Genomic DNA, 18,123 nt, shown 5'->3' with positions numbered 1-18,123 from the left:
AGTTTTGTGAAACTGTAGAAATTCTGTGGTGATGCTAATGTGTTGCACAAATTTCTGGGGAGAAAGTCCACAGTTTCGCAGACTTTCAAAAGGATCTTTGAGCCAAAAGGGCTAAGACTCCCTCCATCACAGCTTCCTCATCATGACTATGATACCCATTCTAGTCTAGTTGCTCAATTACATGCTCATCTAGATTATTAAAGTGAGGGTCAGATGATTTCTCCCAATCCATCTCCGCTAATCCATCTAATCCCCAAGCATTATGGTCTGGCCATACCCAATTACTCAATACCCCAAGTATTCCATATAATTCCATACCTTTCCTCAAGCCTTTCAGAAATAGTAAGGCAAAGGGTCTAAAAGCACAAACTCAGAAGCCAAAGTGCCTGGGTTTACACCCCAACGTCACCAAATTGTATGATCCAGGGCAAGTTGCTTAACTTCTCTACACTATAGTTTCCAGATTTGGAAACAGAGGATTAAACAAACTAATATGTGTAAAATGCTGGGAACATTATTAGCATAGCAAATTCTTCATTAAGTATTCCTTATGATTAACAAATTGCCTTGCTCAGCTCCTTAAGTGCGCAACCTCCTTAACATCCTGATTCAAATAAATGTCACAACTTCTGAAAAGACCCAAAGCCTGCTTTCCATCTGAATCACCAGTCCTTGAGTAGCAATTACTTAATAAAATGTCCTTTGATCACCAAAATACAAAGTTTTCTTTATCTCTTTGCCCTTAAATCACAAAACACTTGCTGCCTATACTAATTTTCATACTTTTGCTCTCAAAATACACCCACAGATTAGTAGAAGGGTTTTTTTAATGTTTACTTATTCTTGAGAGAGAGAGCGCAAGAGAAAACAAGCAGGGGAGGGGCAGAGAGAGGGAGACAGAGGATCCTAAGTGGGCTGACAGCCAAGAGCCCTATGTTGGGCTCCAACTCATGAACTGCAAGATCATGACCTAAGCCAAGTCAGGCTTAACAGATTGAGCCACCCAGGAGCCCTAGAAGGGTTTTATGTTGTTTAATAAATGTGTACAAATATGAAATTATGTTCTTAAATATCATTTAATTTCACTCTTCAATTTTCTAGTTGAAGAAACTGAGGCTCAAGGAGACTACGAGTAGCAGTGATAACAATAACAATAAAAATAACAATGAAATAATCACTTATATACCACTTACTATATCCCAGACACCGTTCTAAATACCGGATATGTGTTAACTCATTCAGTCTTCATAACAATCCCATGATGCAGGTACTATTATTCTATTTTTCATATACAAGAACACAGGCACAAAGAAATTCAATAAGTTTATCAAGGTCACACAGCAGCAAGTAAGTAGGGGAAGCCTGGGCTTAAAGCAGGCCCCCTGGCTCTAAGAGCTGTGCTTTTAATCCTTGTGACTTTCTCTCTGTAGATAAGGAGAAACTCATCCAGTGATCCAAAAGTAATTAATGGAAAAGCCTGAAGTACACACGGAGTTCTCTGAATTCCCTGCTAAGGCTCTTTCCTTATGAGTCTCCTATCCCTTACCCAGAGTGATGGCCATAGCAAGCATTCAAAATACAATGGTTCAATGATTTCTTGACCCACCTAATTCTCTGAATGCAATAATATTTATCCCAAATGCACAGTTTGTTCCTTGAACAAACTTCTCATTTGGCTTGGCTGTCTTCTTACTTAATCGTTCCCAGTCTTGAAAGAGACTGGAACATTCAAGGAATAACTGTTTCAGTTTTTCACTTGTAAAAAGTACGAGGTCTTTGTTGTAATTTGGTTTCTGATGGATTGACTCAAAGGCCAGAGGAGCCTCTGAAGTTTTCCCACACATGAGCATTGAGCTCAGGTTCCACCCAAAGCCAAAAGGTATCCCATCAATGACTGCTGGCTACCTCTCAGGCTAGTCTGTGATTTTGTTTAAAGCGTGCCTCCCCAACATCTGTTCCTTAAAGAGCCTGCTTAGTCTACTTGCAATTGCCTGTCACCAGCAATACAGAGCAGAATCTGAGCTCTCTAGGCCACAAAGCATAGTGGTTCTGAGTTCTGAAGTCCCTCCTCACTTATCCTCACATTCTGGCAAGGAAATCCTTGAGAAACCAGTTTCCTCACCTGTGAAATGGGGATATTTACCTCAAGAGGCTGTTAAAGGGATTAAATGAGAACATACTTGTAAAAGTGCTTAGCTCAATACTTGGTACAAAGGATGAACTCAAATTTGCTAAGAATAAAAATATATTACTTGTTCCTATTGTGCTTCCCTGAATTCCCACGGCATTGCTTTCACTCCACATACCAGCATTTCGTTTCAGCGCGTGAAAACTCTTCTTTACATTTGGCTTATTCATGCCTCAAAAACCCCCAAGTATTAGCATATAAATGTTTGTACCATATGGGCTACCTGGAAGGAACTTATCTTGCCAAATGACATTAAATATGGCCCCAAGATAGTTGTCTAATTAAGAACTGTATCCATCATCATGGGCATATATGAAATTCTTACTAGTAGTATATTGTGACCTTAGTGGAAAGGTCAGAGAAGCAATGAATATGAAAGCCTAGAGACCACTGAGCCTTCCAAGACCATCAGGTTTTATGTGTGCAGCAACATTTTCCCAATAATAGCACTGGGCTAACAGATATATTATTTAAAAAAAAAAACAAAAAAACACCATTTTCTGGGAGAGAAAATGTTCCAGAACATTTGTGTAAAACACATAGTTTTTAAATGTTTATTTTATTTATTTTGAGAGAAAGGGAATAAACCCGAGCAGGGGAGGAGCACAGATAGAGAGAGAACGAATCTCAAGCAGAGGGCTCGAACTCAGGAGCCCCGGGTTCATGACCTGAGCTGAAACCAAGAGTCAGAAGTTTAACCAACCTAGCCACACAGGCACCTCTATGTAAAACATATTTAAATAGGCTCATTTATGGCAAGTCTTCATAAAGATTTGAATATGTTATTGTATCTTATGAGTATCCAGGAGGGAAATCAATCATTTCCCAAATTTTTTTCCTATAAAATTCAGTCTTCCAGACATACTGTATTTTGTGAAAGCCTACTGTAAACAAATAACCAACTCAACTATTTAAACAAAGTAAGTTACTAAGTTCATGCAAACATGAATATTCAATATCAGTAAAGCTGGCCAGAAATTATAATCAAAATCATAAACATGTGTGTTTGTTTAAGCTGAAGGAACATTTGTCTATCAAATTCCAAACAAAAAAACAAAACAAAAAAAAAAAACCCCGCATAGTGGAAGGCTTGCTTATTTCTGATTTCTACTTATTCATATATCTATCATACTGAACAGTGTACCACCACGCAATAAAAGTTAACATCTTTTAGTCTATAAAGCACAGGTTGTTTACTTGATGATACACGAATACAGCTCTATAATATTGATTTAAGTCAAATATGATTTTTTTTTTAAGTTTTTTATTTTTGAGACAGAGAGAGACAGAGCATGAATGGGGGAGGGGCAGAGATGGAGGGAGACACAGAATCGGAAGCAGGCTCCAGGCTCTGAGCCATCAGCCCAGAGCCCTATGCGGGGCTCGAACTCACGGACCGCGAGATCGTGACCTGAGGTGAAGTCGGACGCTTAACCGACTGAGCCACCCAGGTGCCCCAAGTCAAATATGATTTAAAGATACCAAATGCCATTAGTCGCTTTCAAATCAATAAGCAAATAAGTTCCTTATATTTTATCTGAACTGAAAACCACTCTAGCTATCTGCGTGTGACTGCTCTATTAGGCAGAAATATTATTTGGAACAAAGAACTATTTTATGAATATAAGATTTTCAACTTAAAAAAAGTATTAAACATTAAAACAAAATCTATACATACATAGTTGAACACTTTCATATACATGATTTCATTCAATCTTTATAAGAGCCCTTTGTGATAGGCATCATAAGATTCATCACTTTATAGATGAAGAGAACAAGAAAAATGTGCTTACGTGGCATGGTGAATATAACACAGGTAGTGCGTGGGGCCAAGATGTATTCCTAGAGTCTTGACTCTAAATCCCGTGTCCTTTCCACTAAACCTCACCACATTAACCTGCAAATGCCTGCACATTGCAGGTTGTCAAAGGCAGTTGCTATGACTCTTTTAAAAAGCTAATTAAGGAAGAAGGAAACCAAAGACTTCCAACCACAGGAAAGAAAATCTCTGATTGTGGATGTTGATAGGAATGTCACAGCTGCAGGCACCTTCCCTGCCTTCCTTCGCGTTGAAACACAGCATTCTGCATCTGTGATCTGGGGCCAAGCCAACCTTTCAACATGCTAGTCAGAGATAACAAAGACTATCGATCATTTAAGTGTTTACTCAGATTAATTACAATGAATTTTTGTTGTCAAAATAAATTATGTCCTTTCTTATATTAGGGGCTTATAGGAAAGAAGTTTGGGTAATGCAACTGTGCTTGTCCCCAGGGCTCCGGACCCCCACCACCTATTGGGTTCACATTCTTTTTCTGCTACCTGTTGGTCTCCGTCTTCGGGTGATTTATCCAATCTCTCTGTGCCTGAGTTTTCCTCATCTGCAAAATGCAGACAATAATATCACCTATCACACAAGGCTCTCGCGAGGATTGAACAACACACTACATGCCACGTAAAAACTTGAAGAATGCCTGACATGTGCTAAAGTGCTCAGTAAGTGCTTACGATTATTATTATGAGACTTGTTAAAACAGCAGAAAAAGCGTAAAAATAACAGTAGCTCCCTGAGTTGTGTCTTCCCAAGAAAAAGAGCAAGAATCATTACAGACCTTCATTTAGAGAGGACCCCCATCCCTTAAGATACACTTAGGTTTTCAGTATTGATCAATGGCTCTATGGAAGAAGTTCTATTTCTACCTATTAGATAAACCAAATTTAAAACTCAAGAATGTGATTCCTCCCACAGCAAAATAATGTGTAACAGCACCCTTTATCAAGCCAATGTGCTCTGGGGAGTCACTGATGTAACTAGTCAGCAAAATCCCCTGGGAGAGCTCACTGAAATAATCAGTGATCAAATGCAAAGGGCCAAATTGGGCTCTGGAAGTCTTATTTTGATAAACTCTGAACTGCACAGAAATCCAAACCACCCGCACACTGATTAGGCACAGGAGTGTAATTAGCCATAGCAAGTCTCCTCCTAGTCATTTCCTTTATTTTCATTTAAATTAATAGAACCCCTTAGGTGAAATGCAAGAGAAAAACGTTAGAGTACACAACTATTCACTCTAATAGCAATAATCAAGTGTTTTCATTCTGACGGTGTAATTATGTAACGGCATACCTCTTTGCTAAGAAAATTCTCATGTCCTTTCTTTAGGTTTTGTACTGACTCAAGTTTGCACTGAGGGAATGTCACTTTACCCAATGTAATATTTACCTTGTTAATAATTTACAATGATAACATTTGTAATTAATAATGTAAATAATAATGTAAAATATAATATTTCATTTACCAAATGAAATATGTGCCTTCATGCCAAGAGAAAATTATCTTGAAAAGTTTTAAAAATCAATGCAAATTACTGTAAAATTAAAGAAAAAAAACTGTTCATCTAACCAAGAGATATTAAACAAAATATAGGGGACTACAAGTAGATTTCTCTTCCTAAAGAATACTTGTATGTCAATAAAGAGGGTTATTACCAAAACACCAAATGCTTTCATTAATGCCCGTTGTATTGATTTCTCCCAAATTCCTCATTTCTAATATTACGAAAGGAACAAAAAGTTTTCTCAATTTTCTCTTGTGCCTAATTAACTATTAACCACCCAGTTACCTATTAAGCAAAATATAATTTCTTCTTAATTTGTTACAGCGCAAGCACTTCCTTCCCTGTGGTAAAGAAAGGTAAACAACAGTGAAAGGGAAAGAAGGCTCACTTATGTGTTTCAGAAACAAGGACCCGTTCACCGTTCTAATCCAAATGTCTCTTTTAACTCAATAAAACTAACCTTCAGTTGTTTTCATTTAGGCATTTTTAAAATCCCTAATTTAATAAAGCTAATAGAATTTGCTCTAGAGCAAACCTTGTCCTGCTGACATACTGAATTTATTCTAAGACCCTGCTAAGCCATTTAAAATGTGCAATATACTTAACTATATAGTATAAAAAATGTTTGCCGTTTAGCAAATATAGAAATTTAGAAATATAACATGATCAGTTTAAGATTAAAGTTGTACTACCAAAGCTCAATAAAAACAATTTAAGTAGCAGAGAAATATAAGACATACTCAGTATGTAACAGAGTGCATTATCACCAAATTTAGAGAATCTTTTATTAAATGACTATCAAGCTTAATTAAAAGAAAAAAGTACCTAAGTCTTGAACTTTTGTATCAACAATGAATATCTAGTAGAAGAATCTAAGAATGAAGGTGCTTTTTGAGGTAGCTTTTGGCTGACCTGCATATGAATCCGAAACAAAGATGCTTCACTATCAATAAATTAAGTGGTTTTATGTATGATTTCCCATTTGGAAACACTAGCCATTGTACCATGTGAGGGAAAATAGTAATATGGTTCCCAAATGAACTTCAATTATATGAAGTATTTTTCTCTCATTTGCAGAATGAATGGCACTGTCTGAAATTAAGGAATTAGTAGTGATAACAAATAAGTCAATTATATTTTTTTTAAATCCTAAATTCACTTTACTGTTGTGAATCATGGTGCTATGAATTGTATTTCACCAGCTGATCACCAGATTGGGGCCATGCATTCCAAAAAGTGAGTCCTTCAAAACTGCGTTCTAGAGCTTTCCACTTGCTACAAAAATGTTCTGTTGATTTTAACAGCCTACTTAGGATTAAACAAAATCAACACATGCGTCTATGGTGAATTATATCAAAACCATTTTGAAAGAGAAACTACTGAAAAATCCCTTCCCTAAACTGTTATTCGAATACCAATGGTACACCTTCAATGACCAGGGAAAATAAAAATGTTCCAAAACATACAAAAGTAAAAGTCTTAGATATGCTTTTAAAATTTGTTGCAGAAATGAGCTACACTAGTGGGTAAACCGAGGCTAGACATTCTATATGGATTTCATTCAGGCATAGAGCACTTTTCCCTGGTGTCAAGAGGTTTGACTATTTGGATTTGAGACCTGGCTTTCCCATAACTGTATAAAATAAGTGTTTATTGCCCTCATTTCACAGATTAAGAAAAAGAGGTTAAACACACTGTCCAAGTTCACACTGATATTAAGTGGCAGAGTTTGGATGCACAACTAGGTAAATCTGGTTTAAAATTTTCACATGATATCATGTTAAGCTACTTAATTTATTAGGTAAAATGGGAATGCTGAATAACTTACAGAAACATAATCCCTTTTTAGACTATCAAATCTAACTTTGTCTATACGCTGAGTGAGTGAAACAGTATGGTATTACATATTTAAACATGCCAGTAAGTCCTCAAGTTAGCAGACAAATTTAGGCAGAGCTCAGCCACTTACTGGTTACCTAACTTCACTTTTCAATTGCTGTTTCCTTGTTTGTAAAGTGAAGAAATAATACCAGTAGGCTCCAGATCCCTTTCCATTTTGAAAAGCCACATAGTAGTTTTGAGTATTCGTCTCTGATACAGAATCATTGTACCTGTTCAACAAATCCCAAGAACATTCCCCAGAGCTACAGTTTTGGAAGGAACACTATCAAAAACAGAAATCAGCATAAGGCGGGTCTGTGCTTTCCATTGTACAGTGTGAATACTGTACAAAATTGGTCGAAGGAGTCAGAAACTGAAGGCCAAAATTTTGTCCCCATTGGATGTGTCAAACCCTGTACCTTTTCCACTTCCTACAGGAGTGGGTCCAGGCCAGCCAGAGTCCCTGAGTGATGCTAAAGAGATCTACGTTTTATTTATTTATTTTTTAAGTTTTTATTTATTTTTGAGAGACAGAGAGACAGAAAACAGCAGAGGGGCAGAGAGAGAGAGGGAGACACAGAATCCGAAGCAGGCTCCAGGCTCTGAACTGTCAGCACAGACCCCTGTGCGGGGCTCAAACCCATGAACTGGGAGGGAGATCATGACCTGAGCCAAAGTCGGATGCTTAACCGACAGAGCCACCCAGGTGCCCTGAGATCTATGTTTTAATAAAGGATTTGTTTGTCCTTTCAAGGTGGCACAAGAAAAAAATTTCAGTGGTTCTATGTAGTCCTCTCCCCTTTCTGGAGCTTGAGGATGAACCCCTTATATTTCAGAAAAGCCCTCAAAAAGAAGACTTTTAATCGGTGGAAAGAGGAGGAGGGAAAGAAAAGGAGAAAAAAATTTTAATAAAGAGTTTTAAGGGGAAAAGGGAATGGGGAAAGAAAAAAAAAGGAGGAGGAGGAAGAGTATTATCAACTACTCTAAGAAAAATTCCTTAAAAACTGCACTACTTGATTGAATGACTCCCGCCTTTTTTGTTAAGTTAAAATGTGGAAAAAATAAGGCATCCTCTCCCGCTTTCACTGTTGAATATTTTGCTCTCACTTTTAAAAACAATTTTTGCTACACCCAAGTTTTCCCATAGCTTCTCACTGTATAAGGTCAACTTTTGCTTTCACAAACACTAGCAAGGCTGAATAATAATTACCCACAGTTCAGATTCCTTTCCAGAAACAATTCATTTAGAGAAAACAAAGGAAAAAATCATGTGGAACAATTGGAAAATCCAGTTCATCCAACATCCAGATAAGATAGGAACACAAATAATAAGAATATTTCAGCAATGGGGATAAACTCTAAAACAAATTGCTCTCTGGGAAAAGGAACCAGAACTAATGGAGTAAATGATGTGCAGGGAAAAGTGACAGGTTTTGAGGGCTGAAATGAGCATAACTATAGATCTTAAAAAAAAAAAAAAAAAAAAAAAAAAAACACACACACACAAAGCTCCAAACCAGACATAAGCAATCAACAACCAATGAGGAACGTTCTCTACCACTATTTACCCTCCATAGTTTTGACTGGATATCCACATGCTCCTTCATATCAAAAATAAACACACGGTCCTTTGGAGAACATCTGCTAAAGACCTGAGTTTATTCATTTATTTAAAAAGCTATGGTTAAGTGCCGTTTGTTAAGTGTTATGTATCAGATACCGAGCGAGGTGTTGTGAATCAATGTTAAAATTCTACTTGTCTGCAGGGCACAAGAATGGGGAATGATGGAAGTGTAAGACTGGGGTTCTCAGATTCACAGCCAAAGTCTGATATGCTCCAATTTTATCATCTTGTGCTCAAATTTTCCTATTTTATCAATACATCTGGAAAGTATGATATTCAAATTTGGAATTTAAATATAAATTATACAATATATAATATAAAATTTGCAAATCTATTAATAATATGGGCTCATGTAACAAAAATGAGAAAATAAATTAGGGAAAATGCCACAAAAAAAATTTCAAAGATAGCTGATTTAGTGACAAATATCCTTGCACACAGTGGTGACAAGCCAGCTCTTAATAGAAAAGCGCAGAAATACATAAAATCACAGTAAGATATTTAAAATCTAATGTAAAGTTGGTACTTAAAGAAATACATAGAATATTGTTGATATTATTTCCATTAGAAAACTAATATTTTTGCCTCAATGATGGTCATTAGATATATCTGTGACATTTACAACTCATACTTCCTTAATGACATCATCGATATTTTATATGCAGATTCTTCTACTTATAAAAGAGGCAACCAACAATAAACAAATATGCATAACATTTTAATAAAGCCTTTTCTCCCCTTAAAAAGTATTCTATAGTATTGTGAATACTGCAGATAAATAGAAATACAGTTAAAAGTAGAATTCTAGTATATCATTTTTTACAGACAGCTTTCAAATCACATCTTAAGAGTAATACTAGCCTGGAGGCAAAGACAGAAGAGAATTAACCTCTTCTTAAAAATGATTAGATGTGATAATAAAATCTTATCAAGTTAAACATCTAGCCTTTCATCTAGCTTTGGGTAGACAAGCCTATCAGGAAATGCCATTTGTAAGTTATTTCAAAAGAGAACTTAAATCATAATATTCTGAATCTTCCACGTGAACAATAAAACTTTTATTCCTAGAAGCTAAATTTTCTTTCAATTAAAGCAATCTTAAAAGTAGTCAACACCTTGAATGAGTATTCAACACACATGGAGGTCTTCAGAACTGTCATCTTGAGAAAGGCCAGTTAACAAATTGTATTTCACATAACAATGCATATCGATTTCTAAATGTACTGTTTTCAGTTGCAAAATGAAATGAGAGAATTCAAACTCAAAATCAGATTTCCAAATTTCCCTCATTAACAAGATAGACAAGGAGCGCCTGGGTGGCTCAGTCGGTTAAGCTTCTGACTTTGGCTCGGGTCTTGATCTCACGGTTCGTGGGTTTGAGCCCAACTCTGGGCTCTGTGCTGACAGCTTGGAGCCTAGAGCCTGCTTCAGATTCTGGGTTTCCCTCTCTCTCTTTCCTGCCCCTGCTCACGTGCTCTCTCGCTGTCAAAAATAAATAGACATTTAAATTAAAAAAAAAACAAGATATACAAATCCATAACTTTACAGCATCAAGAATGGAACTAACTTTACATGATATGTAGCCAAATGAATGTTATTGAACATGATCCATAATGATCATTTTCCATGAAGTTAAGTACTTATAATCATGAGGTTTGATGAACATGCTCTGGTTTCTTGCATGCCATGTTATCATTATAATCAGAAAACTGGAAGAAATTTTCTCCAATTAAATATAAAACAGATGATCACACTTAGGAAGAAAACATGTTTCACTGCCACTTATATAGTTAAGATTACAAATACATATGAATACTTTCATCAGAAAGGAAATCAGATTATTTAGCATGCTAATTTTTACAGCAGACTTAAATCTTCAAATTCTTTGAGACAAGTTCAAGGAACACATTTTTCAAATAATACTACATATACCCAATGCTTTGTTTCTCACAATTACTTCACAGCATGTTTTGTGATTTTTCCTTTTTGTTTTGTTTCCTTTCTTTGCTAAAATAATAGTCCAATGAGAAAGGGAAAATTAATCTATTAGTTTTCACTAGAAACATTTCTATTTCTATTTTCATCCCCTTTTTAGTAATCAAACTCAAATATAACCTCTTATATAGATAGTATTGACACTAAATTTTATTTAACAAAGTTACTGATGCTTTCTCAGATGGCGATTAATAGGTTTTAATAAGATTATCTAGCTTTGAGGCACCTGGGTGGCTCAGTTGGTTGAGCGTCCAACTTTGGCTCAGGTCATGATCTCATGGTTTGTTGGGTGGGCGGTGGTTCGTGGGTTCAAGCCCCATGTCAGGCTCTGTGCTGACAGCTCAGAGCCTGGAGCCTGCTTCGGATTCTGTGTCTCCCTCTCTCTCTCCCCCTTCCCTGCTTGCATTCTGTCTCTTTCAAAAATGAATAAATGCTAAAAAAAATTTTTTAAGTAAAAAAAAAAGACCTAGTTTTTCTAATACTCAAGGAAAAATATACTTGTTTGGATGCAACTGCCATTATGGAACAATAGTGTGTGTGTGTGTGTGTGTGTGTGTGTGTGTGTGTGTGTGTATGTGTAATTATTCTTCCTAACTATTATGTGCAAATGAAACACTAGTTATTTTACCTCTCCAATTGTCCCATTCACATGAGGATAGTGTCTGTGATTTAGTGACACTCATGTACGTTATCAGTAACACATACACGCTCACACACATTCAAAGGTTAAGTTTAACCTTTCAGAGTAAATCCATTCAGAGTAAATCCATTCAGAGTAAATTACAGCCCATAAGCTAGCTAATTCAGTAAGTTTGGTAAACTTACAGCTTTACCTTGAGGTTTGCATTATAAAATATTGCCTAAACCCAAATGGCCCCTTTTTCCTTAAACTCCTCCTATGATTTCATTGAAACAGACTGTCCTATTTGAATAGCACCATTAGAAAGTCCAAGTATCTTGTTCCAAATCACTCCACACCAGTCTTGTATCAGAAATTCCAAGGAACAGAAAATTTTTATTATCAAAAATGACATCAAATAGAGTTCAAAGATTCTAAGCAAAACTCATTTATATAATAATTTGATAAAAGAAAGACTTCCAAATTCTTCCTATGAAATGACTTGTTTCCATAGATTCCATAAGTTGCGTATGTATTTTCCATTAGTTGCTAAGTGGTAGAAAGCACTAATTCCAACTGTATATTCTGCGAAACATGAAGTGCTGTGATAGAAAGGTTATACAAGGACAATAAAAAAAGTCATACCATAGTGCCTCTTATAAAGGTCTCACATGGAATTATATGAAATACACAGCTGCCTCTGTAGTTGCTATGTCTAATAGAACTAAACAAGTCTGCTCATATTAACATGCTCAGAAAAATAACATTGTATATCAACGTAATAAAAGATTTCTAATTTTGTCAGATCTGGTATGTTCTAGGTCATATCACTTAAAAGGCTGCTTTAAAGAGAAATCGTATTTTGAGAATTAAAAGGCAGTCTACTCGGCATCCCTTCACAGATGCAAAACAAAAACAAAAACAAAACAAAAACCCGGCAACAGTTCTTCAGGACTCTAAACCTTATGCTCATTTTGCTAAAAAAAAAAAAAAAAAAAAATGAATGCATGAGAAATTATTTCAAACAGCCCACTTTTTGAAAAACCACATACAAAAACAAGTCCAACATCAGTGACAGGAACATAGCTAGAAATGTAAGACATATTCCTGGTTCCTGAGTATCAACCTTTAGGGATGACTCCATTTCATCAGATCGGACACGCCGTAATTTATAGGAAGTCTTACAACTCCAAATATATTTAGTACACAAGAATCATATATAATACCATCAGCTGGTAACTTTTTAAACTGCTTTGAGGAATAAAACACACTTCCCGTTGAAAGCAAGTTCATGCCTTAGTTGCTACCTGGTAGGCAAGGTAATAATAAGTTCACACATGCTCTCTCTTCTTGACTGTGCGCTCAACACTATCAAAACACATTTAAAAATAAGAGATATCTAACCAAAAGGAGGTATCCAACTAAACCTTCATTTGTTTTTGTGTTCTTCAAAGATCTATCCTATTGGATTTTTCTCATTCCTTCTCATAGCTGTAAAATAACTGGTAAAATTTAGGAGCTCGGATTATACATGAAGTCTGAAATTCTTTAAATTATCATAAACGCTTAACAAACTTTTTAGGCCACTTGGAAAATCACTGCTCGGTTCGTGTGCACTATTACTTCAGGAGTCATTTGAAGTCACAGTGGTATCCTGTGGTAAGCACACTGTTTCATAACCCGGGGAATTCTACTAGGTATTTGCACTGAGATTCAAACATGAAAGGAAGGCCCAACATTACTGGGCTCACCAGTTGGCTACAATGCTGGATGCTCCAAGAGGCATTATCTAATTAGCTTCTCATGACAATTTTATTAAGGAAAGCTGAAAAATAAATAAGAAAGCCAGACAAACCCTCTTTCTAAAAGGGACAGCACAGATACCTGAAATCAATCTAGACTCAACATAACAGAGAACTACTTTCAGAGCATCAATTCTGGGTAACACAGGGCAAAACTAAATGGGACATCCTTGGATTATTTTTCATAAAAATGAGTATCAGTTGAGAAAATAAAATTGTGAGGCAAATTACAAAATTTCTAGATTTCATAATATAAAAAGTCTTTACCTTTTTAACTATGTTTTTTTAAATTTTTTTTTCTTTAACATTTATTTATTATTGAGAGACAGAGACATGCAGAGAGTGAGCAGGGGGAGGGGTAGACACAGAATCCGAAGCAGGCTCCAGGCTCCGAGCTGTCAGCACAGAGCCCGACGCGGGGCTCGGACTCACAAACTGTGAGATCAGGACCTGAGCCAAAGTTGGTCACTTAACTAACTGAGCCACCCAGGCACCCCTTAACTATGTTTTTAAATTTTCAATTCAATATATATTTCAGACGACTCTGCCTTACAATCATGCCTATGGCTTCCCATTTGCTTGGTTTGATGAAATTGAGGATGAATATTTGAGAATCACAAAATCTCTACCTATTGAAATCTTCCCTGTTAAAATCTATATTTACTTATTCTGATACATCATGTTTAAAGATAAATCCATTCCTCCTCACAATCCCAGTCAGCACCACCACCACCAGGATCAGTGAAACAAAAACCAACCCTAGAACAAGCTATATCAAAAACTAATCCCAGGTATTATTCAGGAGCTTTTTGTTCATTTTCTTTCCTCCCTCCCTCCTTCTCTTTCCCTTCCCTTCCCTTCCCTTTTAGTGTAGGAGAGAGAGCCATTGAATTTCAAAAAATATATAAGAGAATCACATTATAATGTAAATGAACAGAATTCACTTTCACAAGGTATCAGATACCTCAGTTTATAAAACTTTCTACCCCCCACCCTACCCCAAACACACCTGAAAAATGCACTCAATAACAATAGTACACCATAATTGCTCCTTTTAGTCATTTTTCCAGTTTTTAAAAATAATATCACACAAAAGACTAACTTAATTTTTCCTTCATTTCTGTGAGTTTGAGTAAGCGTGCACTAGAGAAAGGGTTCTCCTTATACTCTTCACGTTACCCAACGTCACATATGGAAATCTGATTATTTTTCCCAATTGGTTATTTTATCCCAAGGCCATGACTATCTATTGGCAGGCATCCAGGAATGGATGATTCATTGCACTGATGAAAACGTGGTTCATAAACATTTATTTATATCAAAGATAGGCCAATTGTAGGAGAATAGAATGAGGATCTACTCTTAATCAAACAATAAAAAATATGAATGAACATTATTAAAAAGGAATATGCTTAAGCCTATTTAAACATAGTCATTCTTGTTCCAATATTTCCTATGAAAGCTATGTCCTACATGGAAACACAGATATCAAGCTGGATTAGCTGCAAAGACACAGTTAAAATTTAATTATCTATGCCAATCGTACAGGTCACTGATGCACGTAATCCAAAAAGTATTTGTATGTGAAACAGACATTTGGGTATCTCTGATAACCTATTAATGCACATTATTTTCAATAAAATAACGAAGTCACTCTGAAATGTCTTTTCAAGTCTATTTGTCCAGGTTCCCAAGCTTGGCAAAGTATTCACATTAGCTCCTGCATTCCCTCCATTCAAGGGATGAACTAAGTAGTCTCCTAGACTAATGGAAAGATTGGCTTAAATTTGACCTTGGCTCTCTCTTTATAATTAGCTGATTCATTCCCCAGGGGAAAGAGGTAATTAACTTACTGGTTCAAAACTTCCTTAGGAAAGAAATGCAACTGTCTCACTTAAAAGACTTTCTTTTTTTCTGCAGATCTAATGCAATCTCAAATTTAGATAGAAATGATAATTTATAAACTTCTATCAAACGTATTAGCTCCTTGGCTCCACACAAGAGCCCATGACTTAGTTTAAAGTCAGAGAGCCCTAAAACACAGACAGGATAAATGATATTGTGAAATCATAATGCTACTTACTAGATAAAACAAAACTAGAATTCAAGGTTCTGGACTCTTAGTTTGGTTCTCTTCCCCTGACTCCACAATGCCATATCCATTAGAATGTCATACCAATATTTATGGTGTAGCTATGTTTCTATTGAAATAATGTATTCCCAAAGCAAATCTGGACACACTATAGATCATCTATTCCAGAAAATGCCCTTTAAAATGAAACCTTTTTCTCTTCAATCTCCTTCCACAAACCAAAATGCTTTCAAATAGTACATAAATATCACAAGTTTCATATATGATTTAATATTATTTTAACAGCAACACTCCAGAATCTACATGTAACTTTGAATCTAAAATAGCCTCTCAAAAATGTTAAATGAAATAAACTTAAATACAAGCCCTTTGTAAAATAAGAAATGCAGTTTTATGAATTGCCTAGAAAGTGGGCAATCTTTAATCTCTTTAGACACAAATCTATAAAACTATTCCCATAGGAGAAAAGAAAATTAAAGAATAAACAAAATACTGGGTCACCTGGGTGGCTCAGTTGGTTAAGCGCCTGACTCTTGATTTTGGCTCAGGTCGTGATCTCATGGTGAGTGAGATCGAGCCCTGTGTCAGGTTCTATGCTCACAGAATGGAGCCTACTTGGGATTCTCTCTCTCCCTTCCTTTCTGCCTCTCTCTCTCTCTCTCTGTCCCTCTCAAAATAAATAAACATTTTTTAAAAAAGAAGAGACAAAATATTGAACTAATGAACACTAATAATACCCCCAATAAAACTAAGTTATGAAAATACCCAAAACTGAAATTATTTAAAATAATATAAAAGATATGAAGCACACATAATTATAGACTTATATATGTTGGTTGAATACATAATTTATCATGTAAATCAGAGAACATTCTGGGGAATGAAAAGGGTACTATTAATAATTACACTGGGACAACAGGCATAAATAGGGAATGTCCTGGGAAATAAACAGGACATATAGTCACTCTGGTTTTATGTCTTCACCAGCTAGATATTTTTCAAGGATTCCCAAGCATCTTGATTTTTTTTTGATGTCAATATTATTTTTTCCTTCATTCCCTCCTATCCCCATTTCTCTTGTATGATCCAGGAAAATATTAGTCAAGCCACTTAACTTTTTCTTTCTCTGTATGTCCTATTTTGTCTATTAACTAAGGCAAGAAATGTTTATTAGTCTGAAAATCTCCTTTAAAAGCTATTACTTCTACAAGCTTAGCTTTATGACCCCTGTGTTTCCATTTCAAAATGTCATGGCCAGAGCCCCAAGGAGAAGGCAGCAGTCTGGTTTCTGCCTGTGCTAATATGGTGCTTTATTTCTGAAATCACCTAAAAGTGGACTTTGGAAAATGTGCTAAGGCTAACTTGAGGTGGGTACATTAACAAATGTCAAGTCTTCTGAAATTCAATATTAGGAATAAATAAGGAAATCTGGAGGGGTGGGGTAGAAGAACAAGTCCATTATTAATAAAATGTTTCACTGTCCAAAATACAGTTTGGGTGTCTGAAGACCTTTTCATTATCTGTTTATGCTTAAAGCCTTCCAGTGAGATCTCATTTTCTCCAGAGTAAAGCCAAAGCCCTCACCAAGTCGTCCCCGTTCACCACCCACAATACCTCCTACTCTCCATCTCCCGCTTCCTTTACTCAGCATCAGCCAACCCAAGACTCTGAAATTCCCAGACAGGCTGCTGCCTCTGGGATTTAGAATTTGCTCTGGTAGGGACACTCTCTACCATGTAAGCACTTGAGTACTCCCTCACCAACTACACCTCTTCCTCCCAATGTCACCTCTGTGAGGCCTTCTCTGACCACACTATGTTTAAACTGAACACCCCCCTGACATTCTCCATCTTCCCTTCTGGCTATATTTTTCTCCACACAGTCATTATTTGATATAGCATACATTTTACTTTTTTTTTTTTTTCCTGTCATGTCCCCACTAGAATGCAAGCTTCATGAGGACAAAAATGTTTTTGTCTAATATAGTTAATACTGTCTCTCCAGTGCCTAGAAAAGTGCCACTAAAAATGGCTCAAAAATGTGTTGAATAAATAAACTAATAATATAAAAAAATGTAGCCCTTAAATACACTGAGCTTGTAAAAACGGCTGGCAATCAAGCACAGGTCACAGATCCTTCTTGGTTGCTTACAAATGCTTTAAAGTTCACAGTTAAAATGTTGGCCATTTTTCAAATGTCCCTTTGAATGTCCTTGAGATCAAGAATTCTTTGGATTTCATAGAATTTAATGGTTCCAGAATGTTAACATTAACAAGTACAGCAAATTAGAATTTCATGATATGCTTAAGAATATTTTTAAAAGCAATATTAGACATACACATTTTATGACAGTTAAGAAGAATTTAAAATAGAAAAATAAAGATCCCTTCATGTACCTTATGCATAAAATACTCAGAGTAAATTATACATAAAATACTAAGAGGAAAACAAAGGCCTTCCTTTTTCAACTCTAAAACATCTGGGATGGATGTAGATTTAATAGTGAGCACTTTGTGTCAAACTACATTAAAATGCAAATATCAACATCAGAAACACTGACAAGTTTTCAGTTTTCTCCATCAAA

General features: G+C 35.9%; 1 protein-coding gene across 4 annotated transcripts in view; it reads right to left on the bottom strand.

Annotated features, from left to right (window-relative positions):
* The window catches only part of PPP3CA (protein phosphatase 3 catalytic subunit alpha), a 324,510-nt gene that overhangs the window by 176,089 nt on the left and 130,298 nt on the right, over positions 1–18,123 (bottom strand). The window contains exon 1 of one of the 4 annotated variants that reach the window (XM_027061527.2): positions 5,488–6,147. The exons of the other annotated variants lie outside the window; for them this stretch is intronic. Coding sequence (XP_026917328.1) covers positions 5,488–5,509 — 22 coding nt within the window. The 5' untranslated portion in view covers positions 5,510–6,147. Of the gene's footprint in view, positions 1–5,487; positions 6,148–18,123 lie in introns of those variants that run through there. 4 annotated transcript variants of the gene reach the window in all.

The sequence above is a fragment of the Acinonyx jubatus genome, chromosome B1, assembly GCF_027475565.1.
Source record: "Acinonyx jubatus isolate Ajub_Pintada_27869175 chromosome B1, VMU_Ajub_asm_v1.0, whole genome shotgun sequence".
NCBI classification, from domain to species: domain Eukaryota; kingdom Metazoa; phylum Chordata; class Mammalia; order Carnivora; family Felidae; genus Acinonyx; species Acinonyx jubatus.
Note: the sequence above shows the minus strand (reverse complement) of the source record. Positions and strands in the feature narration are given on the sequence as shown.